The 16694-nt window shown below is 37.1% G+C and overlaps 1 protein-coding gene and 1 long non-coding RNA gene across 3 annotated transcripts in view; one reads left to right on the plus strand and one right to left on the minus strand.

Annotated features, from left to right (window-relative positions):
* LOC309489756 (3',5'-cyclic-AMP phosphodiesterase 4D-like) overlaps window positions 1-16694 on the minus strand; it is a 288142-nt gene that overhangs the window by 211246 nt on the left and 60202 nt on the right. For both annotated transcript variants that reach the window (XM_082158632.1, XM_082158631.1), the window contains exon 3: window positions 65-303. In XM_082158632.1, coding sequence (XP_082014758.1) covers window positions 65-303 — 239 coding nt within the window. The remainder of the gene's footprint in view (window positions 1-64; window positions 304-16694) is intronic.
* Window positions 968-16694, plus strand: part of LOC309489828 — a 103903-nt gene continuing 88176 nt past the window's right edge. The window contains exon 1 of the long non-coding RNA XR_014202527.1: window positions 968-1003. This is a non-coding gene — a long non-coding RNA (uncharacterized lncRNA). The remainder of the gene's footprint in view (window positions 1004-16694) is intronic.

Raw genomic sequence — 16694 nt, forward strand, 5'->3', positions numbered from 1 at the left:
AACCTCTACTGAAATGTCCATATTATATGCACCCACACAAAAGGCATGATCTGCTTTGGCTCACCTGCCGGTGTCAGCAGATGTGATGGCGATGAGCGGGGGGATGCGCAGTGCCAGGGTGGTGGGACGGGCGATCGACTCCATCTCTCTGCTGTTCCAGTCATGTTGCTCGGCTTGCCGGAAGACCAGCGGGGGAAGCTGAAGGGTTCGACTGGAGCGTCTGCGCACTTGGATGTGCTCCATGCCTGGCGGGACGCCTTCCTCTGCCTCGGCTCCTGGGTACTCTGGGGACCCATCACACACCTGGCACAACACAAACACACACAGAGTAGATGGAGAGATCATACACAGACTGAGAAGGTGTTGAGTGCACAGCCTTACAGATGTGTCCTGGGGTTATGATATTCTGAATGTTCCAATCCAATCTGACTTCTGACCTATAATGCTGCCTGAATCATAATCATACGCTGTTCACTCGTTGGCCAGAGGAGAACTGAGAGACTGAGTCTGGGTTCTTCTCACAAGGTTTATTTCTCCATTCTGTCGAGTTTTGGTTCCTTGACACTGTCCCCTTTTTTCACCTTTGTTGCCATTGGCTTTTGGCTTGCTTAGTTAGGGACATTTAATTTAATATTCAACAATATTATTGATTTGTCTGCATTGACACCATTATATGAGAACTGAACTGAGCTGGACGATGACATACTGTATATATAAATTAACTAAATTAATAACTTTACAACAACAATGAACCATCACTGAACTTATTTAAGCTGGACTGTGACGCTATTTTCTTCTGGAAACAAACATTGTTGCATTATTTTCCTGTTATCTCTGTAAAGCTGCTTTGAATCAATCTGTATTGTAAAAAGCGCTATATAAATAAAGGTGACTTGACATGATGGTTTGAGTTTGAGTATTTATATTAAATTCAATTCACATTTATTTGTATTTATTTGTATAGCGAGTCCACATTACAATTTAGAGTGATCTGTTATCAGAGGTGACTGTCTTGTTATGTATTTCAGAAATGTACATATATAACAGTTAAAAAATATATTAATTTAACAATGTAATAATTTAATGCAGAAACAATGAGCTCATTGAAGATTATATAAATGATTAAGGGGCAGGAAACTACACACACTCTTCACAGATCAGCCAGTTGTTAAAGTACCAAATCAAAAAGAGAAGATAAATGACGCAAGCATCATGCAATGCATTAGTTTACGCCATGTGTCGATTTCCGAGACATTTCAGTGTCTCCTTACTGTGCTCTTCATCAAGAGGCTGTGTGGCAAGGCTTTATCAAATCTTTTCAGATCTTTCATGTGATCAGAATCATAATAAAAGCATAATAATAAATAAGACCTAAAGCACATCCCAACCCCCCCTTCATATTTGAAAGCCAATAACCAATATATATGCCGATAAATCTAAATCCAAATCCAAATATTTATATAGTTTTTGAGAGCCTGCTTACAAAAACAAAAGTCTCACAATTACTGTCCCAAACACTTCAACATAAATCAAACTAATTTATTTTACATTCCTATGGTCAACTTTCCTTACCAAAAAAATTTAATATATATATATTTTTATTTTATTTTTTTTTTCCTTCTTTTTATTTATTTTTTCTCATATTTTAAGCAACTCCAAACCATGTTGAAGTTTCTCAGCTGAAGGAAATAATCCATTATTTATCGGCTTTAATATATCGGCCAAATCTTCATATTGGACCGATGACGACAACATCAAAAATGAACATATCAGCCCATACCGATATGGTGGTCGATATATTTTGCATCTCTAATAACAATGTTTTTTCTTTATTTAACTAAACAAAAGGCAGTACAACAAATGCTATCATGATATATTTCCTATATGATCCTAAAATAGGTTTCCTTTTCACAGAGCAAAATCTGATTTTAGGGTGAAATATGACCTGGATTTGTTCTTGACAAGCTTCATGAGATTCATCCTAGTATAAATAGATTTGCAGAAAATGAGTTGGTGGTTATAATGGAGGCACGACCCCAAGATGAATTCCCAAATTAAGTAAATTAATTTCCTTAAAGAGTATGTCAAACCTCTTGGGATTCTTGGGGCTATGAGTCTAAATTTAATCAGCCCGGAGATTGTCCTTTCTTGTGTCATTTCGGTAAAAACTTTTGAAAAAAGAAAAGGTTTTCTTAATGGAAAAAACATGCAACAAATACAATTATAAATTTAGGTATCTTGTCATATTTTTGTAATGCACTTAAATTAAATATTTTACATGAGAGAGGCACTTAGTTTAGCTTTACAAAGTAGTCAGACCTTCTCATTGTGTCCAAAGCAAGCAAGGGGGGAAAAATCCTAGAAAAGATTGTTGCTGCGTCCCAATTCGCCTACTTCTACTACGCCCTAAAAGTATGTACTCTTTTTGTGAAGAAAAAGTACATACTTTTGAGTGTGTAGCAAAAAAGTAGGCACGCTTTGGGACATACTACTTCGTCATCTTTAACGGACAGATCTGTCGCGTGCGTCCTGTCACCGTAAACTGCCCTGTCAATCATCTTGTCACAGTTAAAATCCTCCATTCAATCTAATTTAATTTCTTATCGTTTCGGAGAGAAATGTACTGTAGTTGCACGTTGATCTGCCAGTCGTGGGTCTTTCATGCGGAGACTCTCCTCATGTGTTTGCAATTTGAATATAATGATGCATTTAAAAGTTAATGGCTAAACGTATCTTTACAAAAGTTCACAATGCCGCTGCAGATGCAATATAATGTGGACAACATTGAAAAAATAAATTTTCGTCAGGTTAGATACTGATAATTGATCACTCAAACCCCTTTATCTAAACCTTTCTACATAACCGCCGGACTCGCGCGTCCTCCATGTCTGTAGTTTTTTTTTTAACACTTTTCACTCGTGTTTGTAGTTCTAACCGAATCCTCGTCCAACGCGCGATGGGTTGTGGTCAATATTAGCCGTTATAATGCGCATCGATCTGCACTTCGGATTCTGACCGTAAATAGTAGACCATCCGGGTATCTTTGGAACACTCATTTCAACATACTACGATTTGGGACTTACTAATTCTATTTTCGAATACTATTTAGGACGGATAGTATGCGAATTGGGACGCACCATGTGTTTTCTGGGCTTATGGTCATTAATTATTAATATGTCAAACATTCTGCCATGCCTCATTATTTATGGGACATTTAAAGGGATATTTCACCCAAACATTTTTATTCTGTCATCATTTGCTCACCCTCAAGTTGTTCAAAACCTGTATGAATTTCTTTCTTCTGTTGAACACAAAAGAAGATATTTTGAAGAATATGGGCAACCAAACACTTGATGGGGAAAAAAAATACTATGGAAGTCAAAGGGGCGCATTAACAGACTGAGAGTCTTCAAAATATCTTACTTTGTGTTCAGCAGAAGAAAGAAACTCATACAGGGTGAGACATTCATACAAATAATGACAGAATTTTAATTTTTGTGTGAACTATCTCTAGAAGTAAGCTCAAATTCTCCAGAATAAATTAAATCGAATTCTTAAGAAGCGATCTATGAGGGGGACCAAGAAGACGGATGACTGACGGAACAGGGAACAAAGAAAATACAATATTCACACACAATACAATACGCTTAATTCCCCAGGTATACTCTCTGACGCCCACAAACATCTCTGGAGAATCCCCTAATAGGCTGTGTTCACATTGCTAGCACTTTTTCCCAATGAAGGGAACCAATACATGTGCAGAATCCCATAGGAACTATTGAACTGTGCCGGCACGAGATGGAAAGCATGCTGTCAGAGGAAAGGTAACGAAGCCTCGGTGTGTTTGCATTTCCCAAGCTACAACTTACAAAGAGAAAGATTTCTGCAGAACAGAGATGCCATCGTTAATTTAGCCAAAGTGCTGATATAACTTCATATTTCAAGCTCTCTCTCTCTTTTAATTGGACCAATAACTTAATGCATTAATCATGTCCGCATGTAAAACCAAAAGTATAAAAACATCTATCAAATTAAAGCTCGTCTCTATTTTCGCTTTTTTGCAATAAGTCCCTAATGCACTCTTCATTATTATACGAGTAGCTTGACTCATCCGCCGAAGCCTGTGGGCATGTTGAAAGCCGCGGCCATCGGCACAAAGCATCAAGGGCTTAATTTATAGTCAGAGCAACATCTCACACCGAAGGCACATAAAATGCGTCCATGTGACTAAACGAGGGATGGAATTAGCGGCTGGTTGGCTATCTGGAGACAGACGGCACAATATCATGAAAATTGCAGAAACACAATAAGATGATGTGCAGGGGTTATTATAGAGTCGGAGTCGGATCCGGAGGGGCGGGTGGGAGATGGGGGGGTTTAAAATAGACTGTGGAGATGCAGATCACAGCGATGGGTTGAATGGCGGTGGAACAAAGGAGCGAACCCTTTACCTGCGGCTCACGGAGGAACGCCGGCACTTTGTTCAGCTAGACAACAGAGGAAGGGGAATGTGAGCCTAATTTCAACTATTTGGCAGGTGTATTCTGGGAAAGGGGGCGGAGGTTATCGGTTTGGCGTGGGCTTGATCGGTGTGAACATCTTTCTCTGGACAATGGAACATGAATCAATGCTTGAGAGATACTGGACAAAGTATAGACGTTTATAAAAACAGATCTGACTGGATCCGGCATGTTCAGAGTAGGGCTGTGAAACAATTAATCGCATCCAAAATGAGTTTGTTTACATCATATATGTGTGTATTGTGTATAATTATTTTGCATATATATATAAATACACATACATGCATGTATGCATTTAAGAAAAATGTGTTATTTATATATAAAATATTTATCTTTATAGCCTATACAGTAGGGTGGTCCTTATTTTTTAAGTTTCCAATTGTCATGCTCTTAACCCTTTAAATTGTTCCTTTATATAAGAAAATACAGCATGCCAATTTTTATGGCAGTAACATAATAATTACTGGTAGCTCAATAGCTTTAAACTTTCTGAGATTTTGATGATTTTCGTAAAAACAGATCATTTGAATTGGTATTGTACCTGGCTAGTAAAATTCCAAATAAATCTCCATAAAAGCATCTAATGCACCATATATTCCTAAATATGTATTTTAGATACATATCTCAGTTTACTTATTGTAGAAACTAAATCCAAATTAATCCATCCATGACCCGGTTTAGCAGATTTACCTTTCCTGGTGGAATCAATACATATTTCTATTGATGATCACCTTGGTTATTGTTTGGGTTTAGAGCAAATTTTTTGGTTTAAAAAATTACATTACGTTCCTTGAAATTGACCCGGAATTTTGGCCGAATCAAGCAGATTATCAGGAGGCACAGGCAACCACACATGCAATGAAAGTAGTCAATGATCACGCCGAGAGAGGAGTGGCTCTGACTCAAGAATACAATGGCTATCTCACACACTCTGAAGAACAACTGCAGTTTCTCATTCATGTGGTGGAAGATCACCGACGGATCTATCCAGATCTATGGCTGCTGAGCATCAGAAATGAAGGATTGTTGAAAACGTAGTGCTTTTTTTTGAGATTGTTGTCATTGTTGTCATGTCAGTGTTGCTCTGATTTCATTAAAATGTAGTTCATTTGCAGCAACTTTTAATATTACTTGCATATCACAATAACGCCACACAGCTTAACATATAGGCAATCTTCCACATGATTGAGCTACCTCTAAATATCATTTTTTTGTCAACATTTTTGCATATTTCTAATTTTGAAGTTAAAAGGAACAGTTTAAGAGGTTAAGACACTAACATAAAAAAAAATAAAAATAAAATTGGACTTGATAAGGACCACCCTACTATACAGGGCTCGAAATTAACTTTTTTACTTGGTAGCACTGGTGCCACCACAACTACAAATTATATATTAACAGATTTCTTTCATTTAAAAACAACACCAATCAACACCAACAATCACTGGGGCTTTACACATCCTGTGGCCAGGATTTGAAATTTGGTCTTCTGGCTCTATATCATCTCACCCCGATGATATTGGCACATGATTTGTCATTTGCATACGCCATGTTAATCGCAACTCCGTTCTTTTTCATGAGCTACAACATAGGTTTAAATTTAGGGAAGTCAAGCTCTTCTTTGGCGATGGTGTATGCTGTGTTAAATTTGACGTTTAGCTCTGCCAGTAGAGCGGAACAACCGGCAGCATCCTGGCGATTAAAAGCCTTAATAATCGAACCTGATGAACCGGATTTGTTTGCCACACACCTGTCCCTGCATTTTTTGTGCTTGGCATTCTCTCCGTGTTTAACCAAGCTCTCGCGCTTAAAATGTATTGATTCAGTTGCGAATGCTGTGTTGCCTGCAAACTCTGTCCCACAGGCTTTAGAGTGAACGCAATGCATTGAACCATCAGCATAGCGGAGCCACTCGAAATCTTATAGAGCTGGTAAGTCCCGCCCCTTCCGCTAACCCCACTGGACCTCTAGGTTGAAAAACCGTCAATGCAAGTGAATGGGAGAAAATAATTATTTTCTGGTCCCGTTTGAAATTTGCCATGAATGTGAACATATGTTGTCTGTGAATTTTTTATATAATTTTTCGTGTAAAGAATGCTTCAATTTAGCGGGTAGAAGTTTGATACGGTTAGACTTTGTGTGAGAGCACTTTGTGGAGCACTTTCGACGCGTTTGAAACGTCAACACCACTCGCACACTAGCTCACGGATCCCGCTAAACATGGATGTGTCTTTGGTGCACTTCACCGCCTTCTTTCAGGGAGAGGACAAAATCGTTGAGGTTGGCGAAAACCACGGGTAAGTCAACTTTATGGGGTGACGTCACATAGGCGACATGTAGTCTTTCTCGTTATGTCTTTTCCACAACTGCTAGCCGAAGAATCATACTGTCAAACTCGTAACATGAAAAATTATATAAAAAAATTCACAGACAACATATGTTCACATTCATGGCACAATTCAAACGGGACCAGAAAATCATTATTTTCTCCCATTCACTTGCATTGACGATTTTTCAACCTAGAGGTCCAGTTGGGGTTTTACGGATGGGCGGGACTTACCAGCTCTATAGCCACTCTCTCCGAAAGCTGTGCGATTTATTTTCAGCTGGTGGATCCACATTCACCACATCACCAACTCCAGGATTATTTGTGACTTTGGGTGACGGCTTACAAAAGAAATCTGTCAGCGTTCATTTCATCTTCTCTCTTATTCAGCCTTTAAAATTCCGCGCGGTAGTCACATGACAGTGCAGCGCCGTGAAAGGGAGTGGGAGTGATTGACAGTTAATATTAACTGCTTTAATTTACCTGTCAGGGATCACTGGTGATCCCGGATTATTTTAGTTCAAAATATGTTTGAGCTTATATATCTCAATATTAATAACAGTCTGGTTAATTTTGAGTCTTGAACTATAAACTCTCAAGGGTTGGCTTTCTACATGTATGTGTGTTATGTTTCTATTCAGAATTACTTATGAGCAGTAACCTTTTTATTTTGGGCATTTCATGTATGCAGCACTTGCCAAAATTGGGGGTGATGAGGAAGGGGTTAAAGTTAAGAACGTAAGGATGAAATTTGATTGGTTATGCAACTTTGGAAAGAATGATGGTCCGGCCACCGCGTGTCAGCGGACATAAGGTACACACTGTGCAGTAATTTGCGAAAGTTTTTTAGAGAAATGAAAACAGGTCGCACCACAACCATTATTTGCACTCGCACAAATGCTCCCAAATATATTTTTAAGTCGCACAGATTACATTTCAGGAGCATATGCGACCAAAATGGTCGTAATTTCGAGCCTTGCTATATAACATTAATTATACTGTATATATAAATATATATACAGTATATACAGTGTATACATGCAAATATATACATGCATGTGTGTTTTTATATACTGTATACAAAATAATTATACAGAACACACACATATATTATGTAAATTCTTTTTATTTTATTAATCGCAATTAATCGTTTCACAGCCCTAGTTCAGAGCTGTAAAATACTCAATATACATTCATCAAATAAATTCTATAGTAATGCAATATAAGACAACTATTTTACTTGGTGGAATAATATAAAAAAAATATTATTGATTATCAAAGATTAGCTGGCCATCATGCTCAAAGCAATAAGCCATGAGAGGCCATATATTTGAGTGGTTTCTTGGGAGTTATTGATTTAACATGTACTGTAAACTGTGGGTTTATATACTGTACACTAGCCTACTGTTCAAAAGTTGGGGACTGTAAAAAAATTAAGATTTTTTTTTAAATATATTTAGCAAAGATGCATTAATTTGATCAAACGTGTCAGTAAAGGCATAAATTATAATGTTACAAACGATTTCTATTTCAAGTAAATGCTGTTCTTTTTTTAACTTTCTGGTTATCAAGGAATCATGAAATGCGTCACGGTTGCCACAAAAAATATGAAGCAACGCTGTTTTCGATACTGATAATAATCATAAATGTTTATTGAGCATCAAATCATCATATTAGAGTGATTTCTGAAGGATCATGTGACACTGAAGACTGGAGTAATGATGCTGAAAATTCAGCTTTGATCACAGGAATAAATTACACTTTACTAGATATTCACATAGACAACAGTTATTTTGATTTGTAATAATATTTCACATATTTCACCATTTTTACTGTATTTTTGATCAAATAAACCCAGCCTTGGTGAGCAGAAGAGACTTTTGAATGGTAGTGTATACATATTTACTGTACATATACACATTATGTACAAAAAATTACGTTTGCATGAGCTAATATTTAGATTATTGTTCTAAATATCTCATGCACAAGTAATTTTTAGTACAGACCGTACTGTAAATATGTATATGTTTTTTTTAATGTTTTTTGCCATGTTAAGTTCCCCAGCGTATAAAATGTTTTTTCTTGCATTAAAAGACATGACTCTTCAGTGGCCCAGATGGTAAATTAATCATAGGTGTACCGTTGCTCTCTGCAAATGTTAAAGCTCCTGCCTTGGCTTGCGGTGTAGGAACACGGGTCTCTTCGTCACTGGAGGATGAGCTAAAATATTCATGTCTGTTCACAGCAGCGACTTTCCTTTACACTCATCGACTGTATATTAAAAGAGCCAGTAGTCAAGTCACTCAGAGAGACTGTTTTCTTCATTTCAAACGCTCTTACTTGACTTACTCTGCAAGGAAGATGCCGTTTTGTACAGATATTTATCAAATTTTTGTGTGCAAATACACAATTTACGCCATTATCCCGGCCGTCCTTCACAGAGCAGACACACACGACCCTATCCCTGACTGTTATTTATCTCTTACTGGATGTCAATGTTTCAGAAAGTGAAAAAACATCCAATCCGGTGTGTGAAGTATTACAGGGTTCAGGGAATAAATCAGCAGTTTCATCACTCATCTGTCAGTCGAGGAATCCCGGGAGTTACAGGAGAGATCGGATCAGCACAGGACTGTTGTTCACCGCTCAACGGCTGTTCCTGTTTATAACCGAGAAGCCATTTACAAGATTAATCTCGCGGATCAGACGGCATGAGTTATCTTTTTGGCTTTTGCTAAGTCTTAACCTTCTCCTAGATGCCTTGACTGACTCTGTAGAGACGCATCAGTCAATTTTCTTGAAGGAGGCACTTTCATTACTTTCAAAGATAACATGTGGTTACACTTTATTTCGATGTTAAACTTTAGACATTCTACGGACTATAAGTAACTTTGCAACTACATGTCCACTAAACTCTCAGGTTAGGGTTATGGTTGGTAGAATAGGTTGGCAGGCATGTAGTTGCAAAGTTACTTACTGTTTACGTCTATTAAACCTTTGACAAGTACGATCACAGTGAACATTCAGATCCAGAGAGAGCCGTTATCATGTATAGGTATGAAACAGCTTCACAAACAGTCTTTTCAAACAGTGTTGCAAACATTCATATTATCACAGAAGAACTGGGATAAAAGTTTATAGTTCAGATATAAACACTGATGTCTACGGTAATGATCAAAATTGAGCAAATCACCTTTTGAAAGTAACTTGGGGCTTCAAATAATGATTGCATATATTACATCGTTACACCAGTAGGTGGCGACAAGTGGCTGTTATAAAATGTATTTGCAATTGAATCATTTATTTAAGAGATTCGTTCAAAAACGCTGATTCATTCAGTAAAGAAGCAAGTGTCTTATTGGCCGCATTTACATAATTTGGTTCAAGCGACCCAAAACCGATTTTTTTCTCTCATGTGACACAGATCGGATATGATCCATGAACGTGTAAGCAGGAAAAAAGCACATGGAATCCGATGTTCTCAGATCGGTTTCAGGCCTCATTCATATGTGGAAATAAATCTGATATGAATCGGATTCGTGCATTTGCGTCTGCCTTGTAGGCGGACAGATCGGATAATCCCGTCAATGTGAGTCTTGCGTAATTGAAAAAGTGACGGTGGTGAATGATATGGACACCAATCGTGATCACATGATTCAGGCTGACACAAGGGCTCTCCTCTTTCGTTTTGCTGACCTTTAATGATGGTGCAGAAAGCAATATTATCATATTGTATAGAGAGCCTAAGTCCCGCCCCTCCGCTTCCGGCTCATGGGACCTTATTTCGGAAAAAATATGTATGGTAGTCAATGGCGAAAGACAACTTATCTTTTTATTCCGTCTGAACTGTGCCCTGAATTACACATATGATGTTTGTCAATTTAAAAGATAATTATGAAAGTCAAGAAAGTCGCAGTTTGTCATAAAAAAGAAGAGTAACATTTAGTTTTATGTGAAAATCGCTCAATGAACTCCATCTCTCGTCTCGCACTATGTCCGTATGTGTGCAGTCTGGTACAAAACACTCAGGCATGACGGCGTAACGTTACGATTATAACGTAAGACTATAGAAAAAATGACAGACGTTAGCTTCAGTAAAGTTAGCTTCACTCATTGAGAGAAAAGGTTATGACGTCACATGTGCGCCTTTTGGGTTTGTAGTCTTTGTAATTACGTATTTTCACAGTCTTATACCTCAACAGTTTTACATCAAACTGCGACTTTCTTGACTTTAAAATGTATCTTTTAAATTGACAAACATCATATGTGTAATTCAGGGCACAATTCAAACGAGATCAAAATATTTGTTGTCTCTCTCCATTGACAACCATACAGTATTTTTCCAAAATAAGGTCCCATGGTGGTCAACCGGAAGGGGAGGGACTTAGGCTCACTATTATCATTTAATCTGTGTTCTCTGCAAATCGCAACCATTTTTACTTCCTTTTCCGGGTCAGTACATCTACCTTTGGTTGTTTCGGCAAGTGTACCGTGTAAATGCAGATATCGGATACGGGTCACTTTGAAAAGATGATGTAAGATGGTCGTCAAAAAAAATAAAATATATATATATATATAGTCAACAAATCGGACTTGGGCATCAAGACCTGCAGTATAAATGCGGCCAAAAAGTGAGTCATTGAATCATTCACTCAAACTGATTTATTTTTTAACAAATTGATTCAAATTAATAAAAAAAAAATGTTTATAGACTGCAGAAATTAACATTTTGTCAGAACCTCATCTATTCAGAATCATGGGAGAATTATTAACTCTATTTAAAAGAAAAAAAAACGTGATTCTCAATTTATCCAGAATCGTGCAGCTCTAGTAGAATGTCTATCGATATAAAGTGATGCCATGCTTGCAACTCTTTTACTTTTGCATGATTTTATCCATTAGAAATTGAATTGAGGAGATTAAAAGTGTCTCTATATAAGCGGCAAATAAAACAAAATAAAAAGGAGAGATTAGTAACATCAGCCAATTTTTTTTTTTATACAAATATAAGAATTTATTTTGCTTCGGAATAACCAATAAATCCTGCACAATAAAACCAGGAATGTGTATTAGAAAAAGTATTTCATTTTGACTTTAATTGCTTCACCAGATAATACAGATGTTACTCACGGAAGATTAACAATGTTATCATCCGTCTGACATGAGCACCATTAACAACAGATCATGTGTGTTTGGGTGTGATGACTGATGTTCGGTCCGTGTTGTTATTCAAGGATCATCGATTCAAGTCTGTATTTTCCCTTGGGAATCGCATTCTCTGAAACACATCCATGATGTAGACGTTTATAACCGAGAGGGGGAGGGCAGAAGGGTCCTCGGCGGTGGGGTGGGGGGGGATACTTGAACCCGCACACACTTGACTCGGTTCGATATCTACATCAAATGCTGAGCTGGAGAACACCGTCTGACAGAAGACACCTCCAGCTCTTCCTCTCCGCAGTTGATCGGTGTCCATGTCGCTTCGGACTTATAGATTCCCACTTGAATTGCAATTAAGGGCCCCATAATTTTTTTTCTGAGAAAGCTTTGATGCTTATGTGTAGTTTACCTTTAAAAATCTATCAGAATCACAGGCTGGATTAACTTCCCAAAAAATGAAGAATGCTAATCACAATAAGTTTGAGAATCGTGTTAGCATGTCAAAATTAGCATGTTATGATGTTAAAGTGGAATCCAATTATGCAAATGTGTTGCTTTGCCGTCTATAGCCCTATTTGCACGGGATTAACTTTACAAGGGGAGATGGATAGTAATCATTAGTAATAATCGTCAGTAATATTAATGGCCAATTCGCACGGGATAAGATCTCAGTAAACTAGCAGAACTCGATTTGCGCATCGCCATCACTCCTGTCGTCATGTGTGTGTTACGCTGCTTCCTAATTTCACGTACGCAAACATATAAATATATAAACCTATATTTATATATATAAAACAGCTATGTCTGGTCGAATGATGTATTAATTAACTTCAGATTGGATTGTGTTGGTAATAGACACTTAGCTAACGCTAAAAGATGTTTCGTGCCTCTAACAAGTGCGTTCGATCTTCTTCTGATCTGAATGGTGTGTGTGAAACACGAGTTTTGCCACAGACTCGTTCCAGCGTCTAGAACGCAACTGATGCTTATTCAAGCGCCTCCATACTTGAAAAACGCGGAAAACTACATTTAAACAGGAAATGATGGAATATTTGCGTACATATTTACAGCGGGTCTATTCCCACGGGATCAGTATCACCTGAGGTCATTTTTCCAGACCTTTTGTACTGAAGGTAAAAGCCGCCGTAATCTTTACTGACATTGTCCGTCATGATCACTGAGATGCACATTCAGACTCATTAACTAAAACTATTAAAAACATTACTGTGAATTGAAATTAAGGTGAAATAAAATAAAATATTAATATTAGTTGAAACATTTTAACTAAACAAAAATTAGAACGGTCACAACAAAAAAAAAAACAACAAAAAAAAAAAACCTAAAACGGAAATAAACCCTAAATAGCAATATTTAAAAATAATAATAATAATAATAATAAAATGACAAAAGCACATAACTAAATTTCTAAAAATTAAACTAAAATTAACAACTCAAAATATAAAAATAAAAGCAAATTCTAAATATTAATAAACATTATAATTGAAATGGCCAGAACAAATAACCAATTTAAAGGTGAAATGTAAAAGAAAGCAATAATGGCTTTGCAGTTAGAGTCTGCATCAGAGACGACGACCGCTGTGAAATACTGAGAATTCCTTCTTAAAAAAAAAAATGAAATGTTGACTTTCTTCATAACACACACACACACACACACACACACACACACACACAATCAAGGGCAAACGAAGAAGCAAAGGGAGATATTTAATGACAGAACTATGTCACCAACTGGCTTGCATCTGTATAATTTTAGCCCAGTATGATTATTGCAGCAGATATTTACATAGCAGGAAAAACTAGATTTGATCCTATAAGGTGTTGTGGATGATTGCTATTTGGTTGCTAAGGTGTTCTGTGTTGTTGCTAGGTGGTTTCTTACCAGTCCTAGTCAGAAGAGTTCGCCCTCAACATATTATGGTCTGGTGGCTCGTAAATCGGTGGGATTTTTTCTCCCGTTTTATCGACCAGCGGGTGAAAATGGTGCATCTGATCACTTAGGCCTACATAAACTAATAAAGATGTATTCATACAAACCAAATGACTAATGACTGAAGAATATCAATGCATCATATATATTTTAAAGAGGCAGATTTATTTTGACACTATAATGTTAGACACATTTTGTTGTGTGTGTCCGAGTGCAGATACTAGATTTGCACATTTTAGAGAGCGCAAAATACTGAAAGACTTTATTGATTGTTGAAGACAATCTGACGACTTCTTTTTTTTTTTTCTTTTTTTTTTTTCCAAATTTACCAAAAAATACTTTCTATATTGTGAATGTCCCAATTGAGAAACACGTTCTATTAAATGTTTTTTTAATTTTGGAAGTGTTTGTAAGTTAATAAATATGTAACTGTTTGTGTAAAATAGGCACAATATCGGCAACACTTTATTTCGATGGTCCACTTTAGACATTCTACTAACTATAAGTAACTTTGCAACTACTGTACATGTCAACTTATTAACTAACCCGAACCCTAACAGTCTTCTAATACTCTACTGAGAGTTAGTTGGCATGTAGTTGCAAATTTACTTACAGTAAGTAGCATGTCTGAAGTGAACTATCAAAATGAAGTGTAATCTAATATCGATATATATCGATCACATGCCCCTGGATTTAATCAAACTCATGATCTGAGGATTCATTCATGTCACAAACGTTGGATTTAGTAGTTAAATTCTTACACTAGGGGTTTGTTCTGCATCCATTTCCACCATCGTTCTCTACAAACATCGTCTAATGGCTCTTTCGGTGCATTTAAGACCCATTAAATATGTAGCAATCACTTCTAAAAGAGTATAATTGTTTCTGGCAAAACGAGAATGAGATGCTTTTTCTTCAGAACGATCAACCTGAAGATCAACCTCCATGTCAGACTGAAAAGCACACTTGAGTCTTTCTCCATTAGCTCAGGATTGGCTGTGAAACTCAGTGAGTTACAGTCGCAAGCGTCGCTCTCGATACTGAACACCATATGTCCCAGAAAGCACAACTGTAATCCCAGTCAAACCTCCGGAGAGATGACTACAACAAGTGCCGTCGGCAGGTTTGTTGGTTCTGTGTTTGAAGCAATATCTTCGTCTAAGCCTTCCCAGTCGGGTTATATTTTTAGACATGTGAGGCGAGTCAGGCGACGTAAACTAAAGAAGCCCTAGTGTCAGCTGGAATGAGAGATACCGTACCACCCTTCAGCGATCCTGCAAACTCTCATTAACATGGTAATAGCATAAAATAAGCCAGTGTAACAGAGCTGAGTGATCTCCAGCTATTCTGATAAAGCTCCACAACAAACATTTCTCCTGTCAATATCACTGTACAACTGTTATTTCTGTGCTCGTAATGATAGCTTAAACAATCACCAACCATTTAAAATATGAACTACATACTGTAATAAGTTTTCTTTGGGGCCTGATGGATTAGTGGCATAAATAAAACTTGTTATTAATGCGAAATTCATGATTCATTTCGAAACCTCAGCATATATTATAACCCTTGAGAGTTTAAGTGTTTTAAAGGGGGTATAGCTTGGAAAACAGGATTCGCTCTTGCTATGTAGACACATTAATATTTATAAATGCAATGCTACTTTCTCAGTCCATCCAGACTGTTTACGAAAAAAGCAAGCAAAAAAAATGGGTCGTTAATTGATGTTGCAACCATAACCAAGTTAACTCAATCCCTGCTATTAAAGTCCCCCGTGGTGAAAATCAAGCTTTTAATGTTGTTTATATGTCTATGTGGTGTTTTTAATGTGCTTTAAGACAAACCATGTGTAAATTCATAAGTCGACAGCATTGCTGAGTATTTTCTCCTTAAAACTGCAGTGAACCAAAGACAGTCTCAAAAACACGCTTTGAAATCGCTGGTGTTTCTGACGTCACAAACTACCTTGTAACCAATCAGATCAACGTGTGATCGTCAACCAGTGGATCTCTGAGCGGGGCTCATTTGCATATTCATAGAACCACGAATACTAAATGAGGCGAGGGTGTCGAGTTACATTCAAGATATTTTAAGGCATGAAGAAAAAAAATTCACGGAAAAAACGCTTAAATATGTCATTTTGGTGATCAAAGATGAGTTACAAGGTATACAATTATTGACTACAGGGGGACTTAAACAGAATTTTCCGGCAATCCATGTTTTCACTGTTATAAGGTAGGGGGCGCTATTACGCATCTTCTTAAAGACACAGGGGAAGAAGAAGCAGAAACAAGCGATAGAAGCGTTGCTGTAAAATAACACGATTATCAAACATTAAACAGCATATAAATCAAAACTGTCTGATGTTACTGAATGAAATGTTGAACCCATGAAGAGGAAACGACTGAAGCTTTGAGGTGTTGATGGACTCGATCGACTGCATCTGTGTTTCGATCATCGCTCTGAATCCGATTCGGACGTAATCTTCGACAAAAACGCGATTTTCTCAGCTTTTTCTTTAAAATGGTGCTTTTTTAAAATTAAACTTACATTCAAGTGTTGATAAAAAATGCATGATACTAGAATTAAATGTTTTTATGTTTTTTGCTTGTTTGTTTAAAAGCAAAGGGTCTGTTCTTTCTTTTGATATATTGCATGTTCAGATATTTATACAACAATATATTCAAGGGGGCATAAAAGTTTTGCTGGTGAGGTAAAAGTTTATAGACAACAACTCACA

The sequence above is a fragment of the Leuciscus leuciscus genome, assembly GCF_965113295.1.
Source record: "Leuciscus leuciscus genome assembly, chromosome: 24".
NCBI lineage: Eukaryota > Metazoa > Chordata > Actinopteri > Cypriniformes > Leuciscidae > Leuciscus > Leuciscus leuciscus.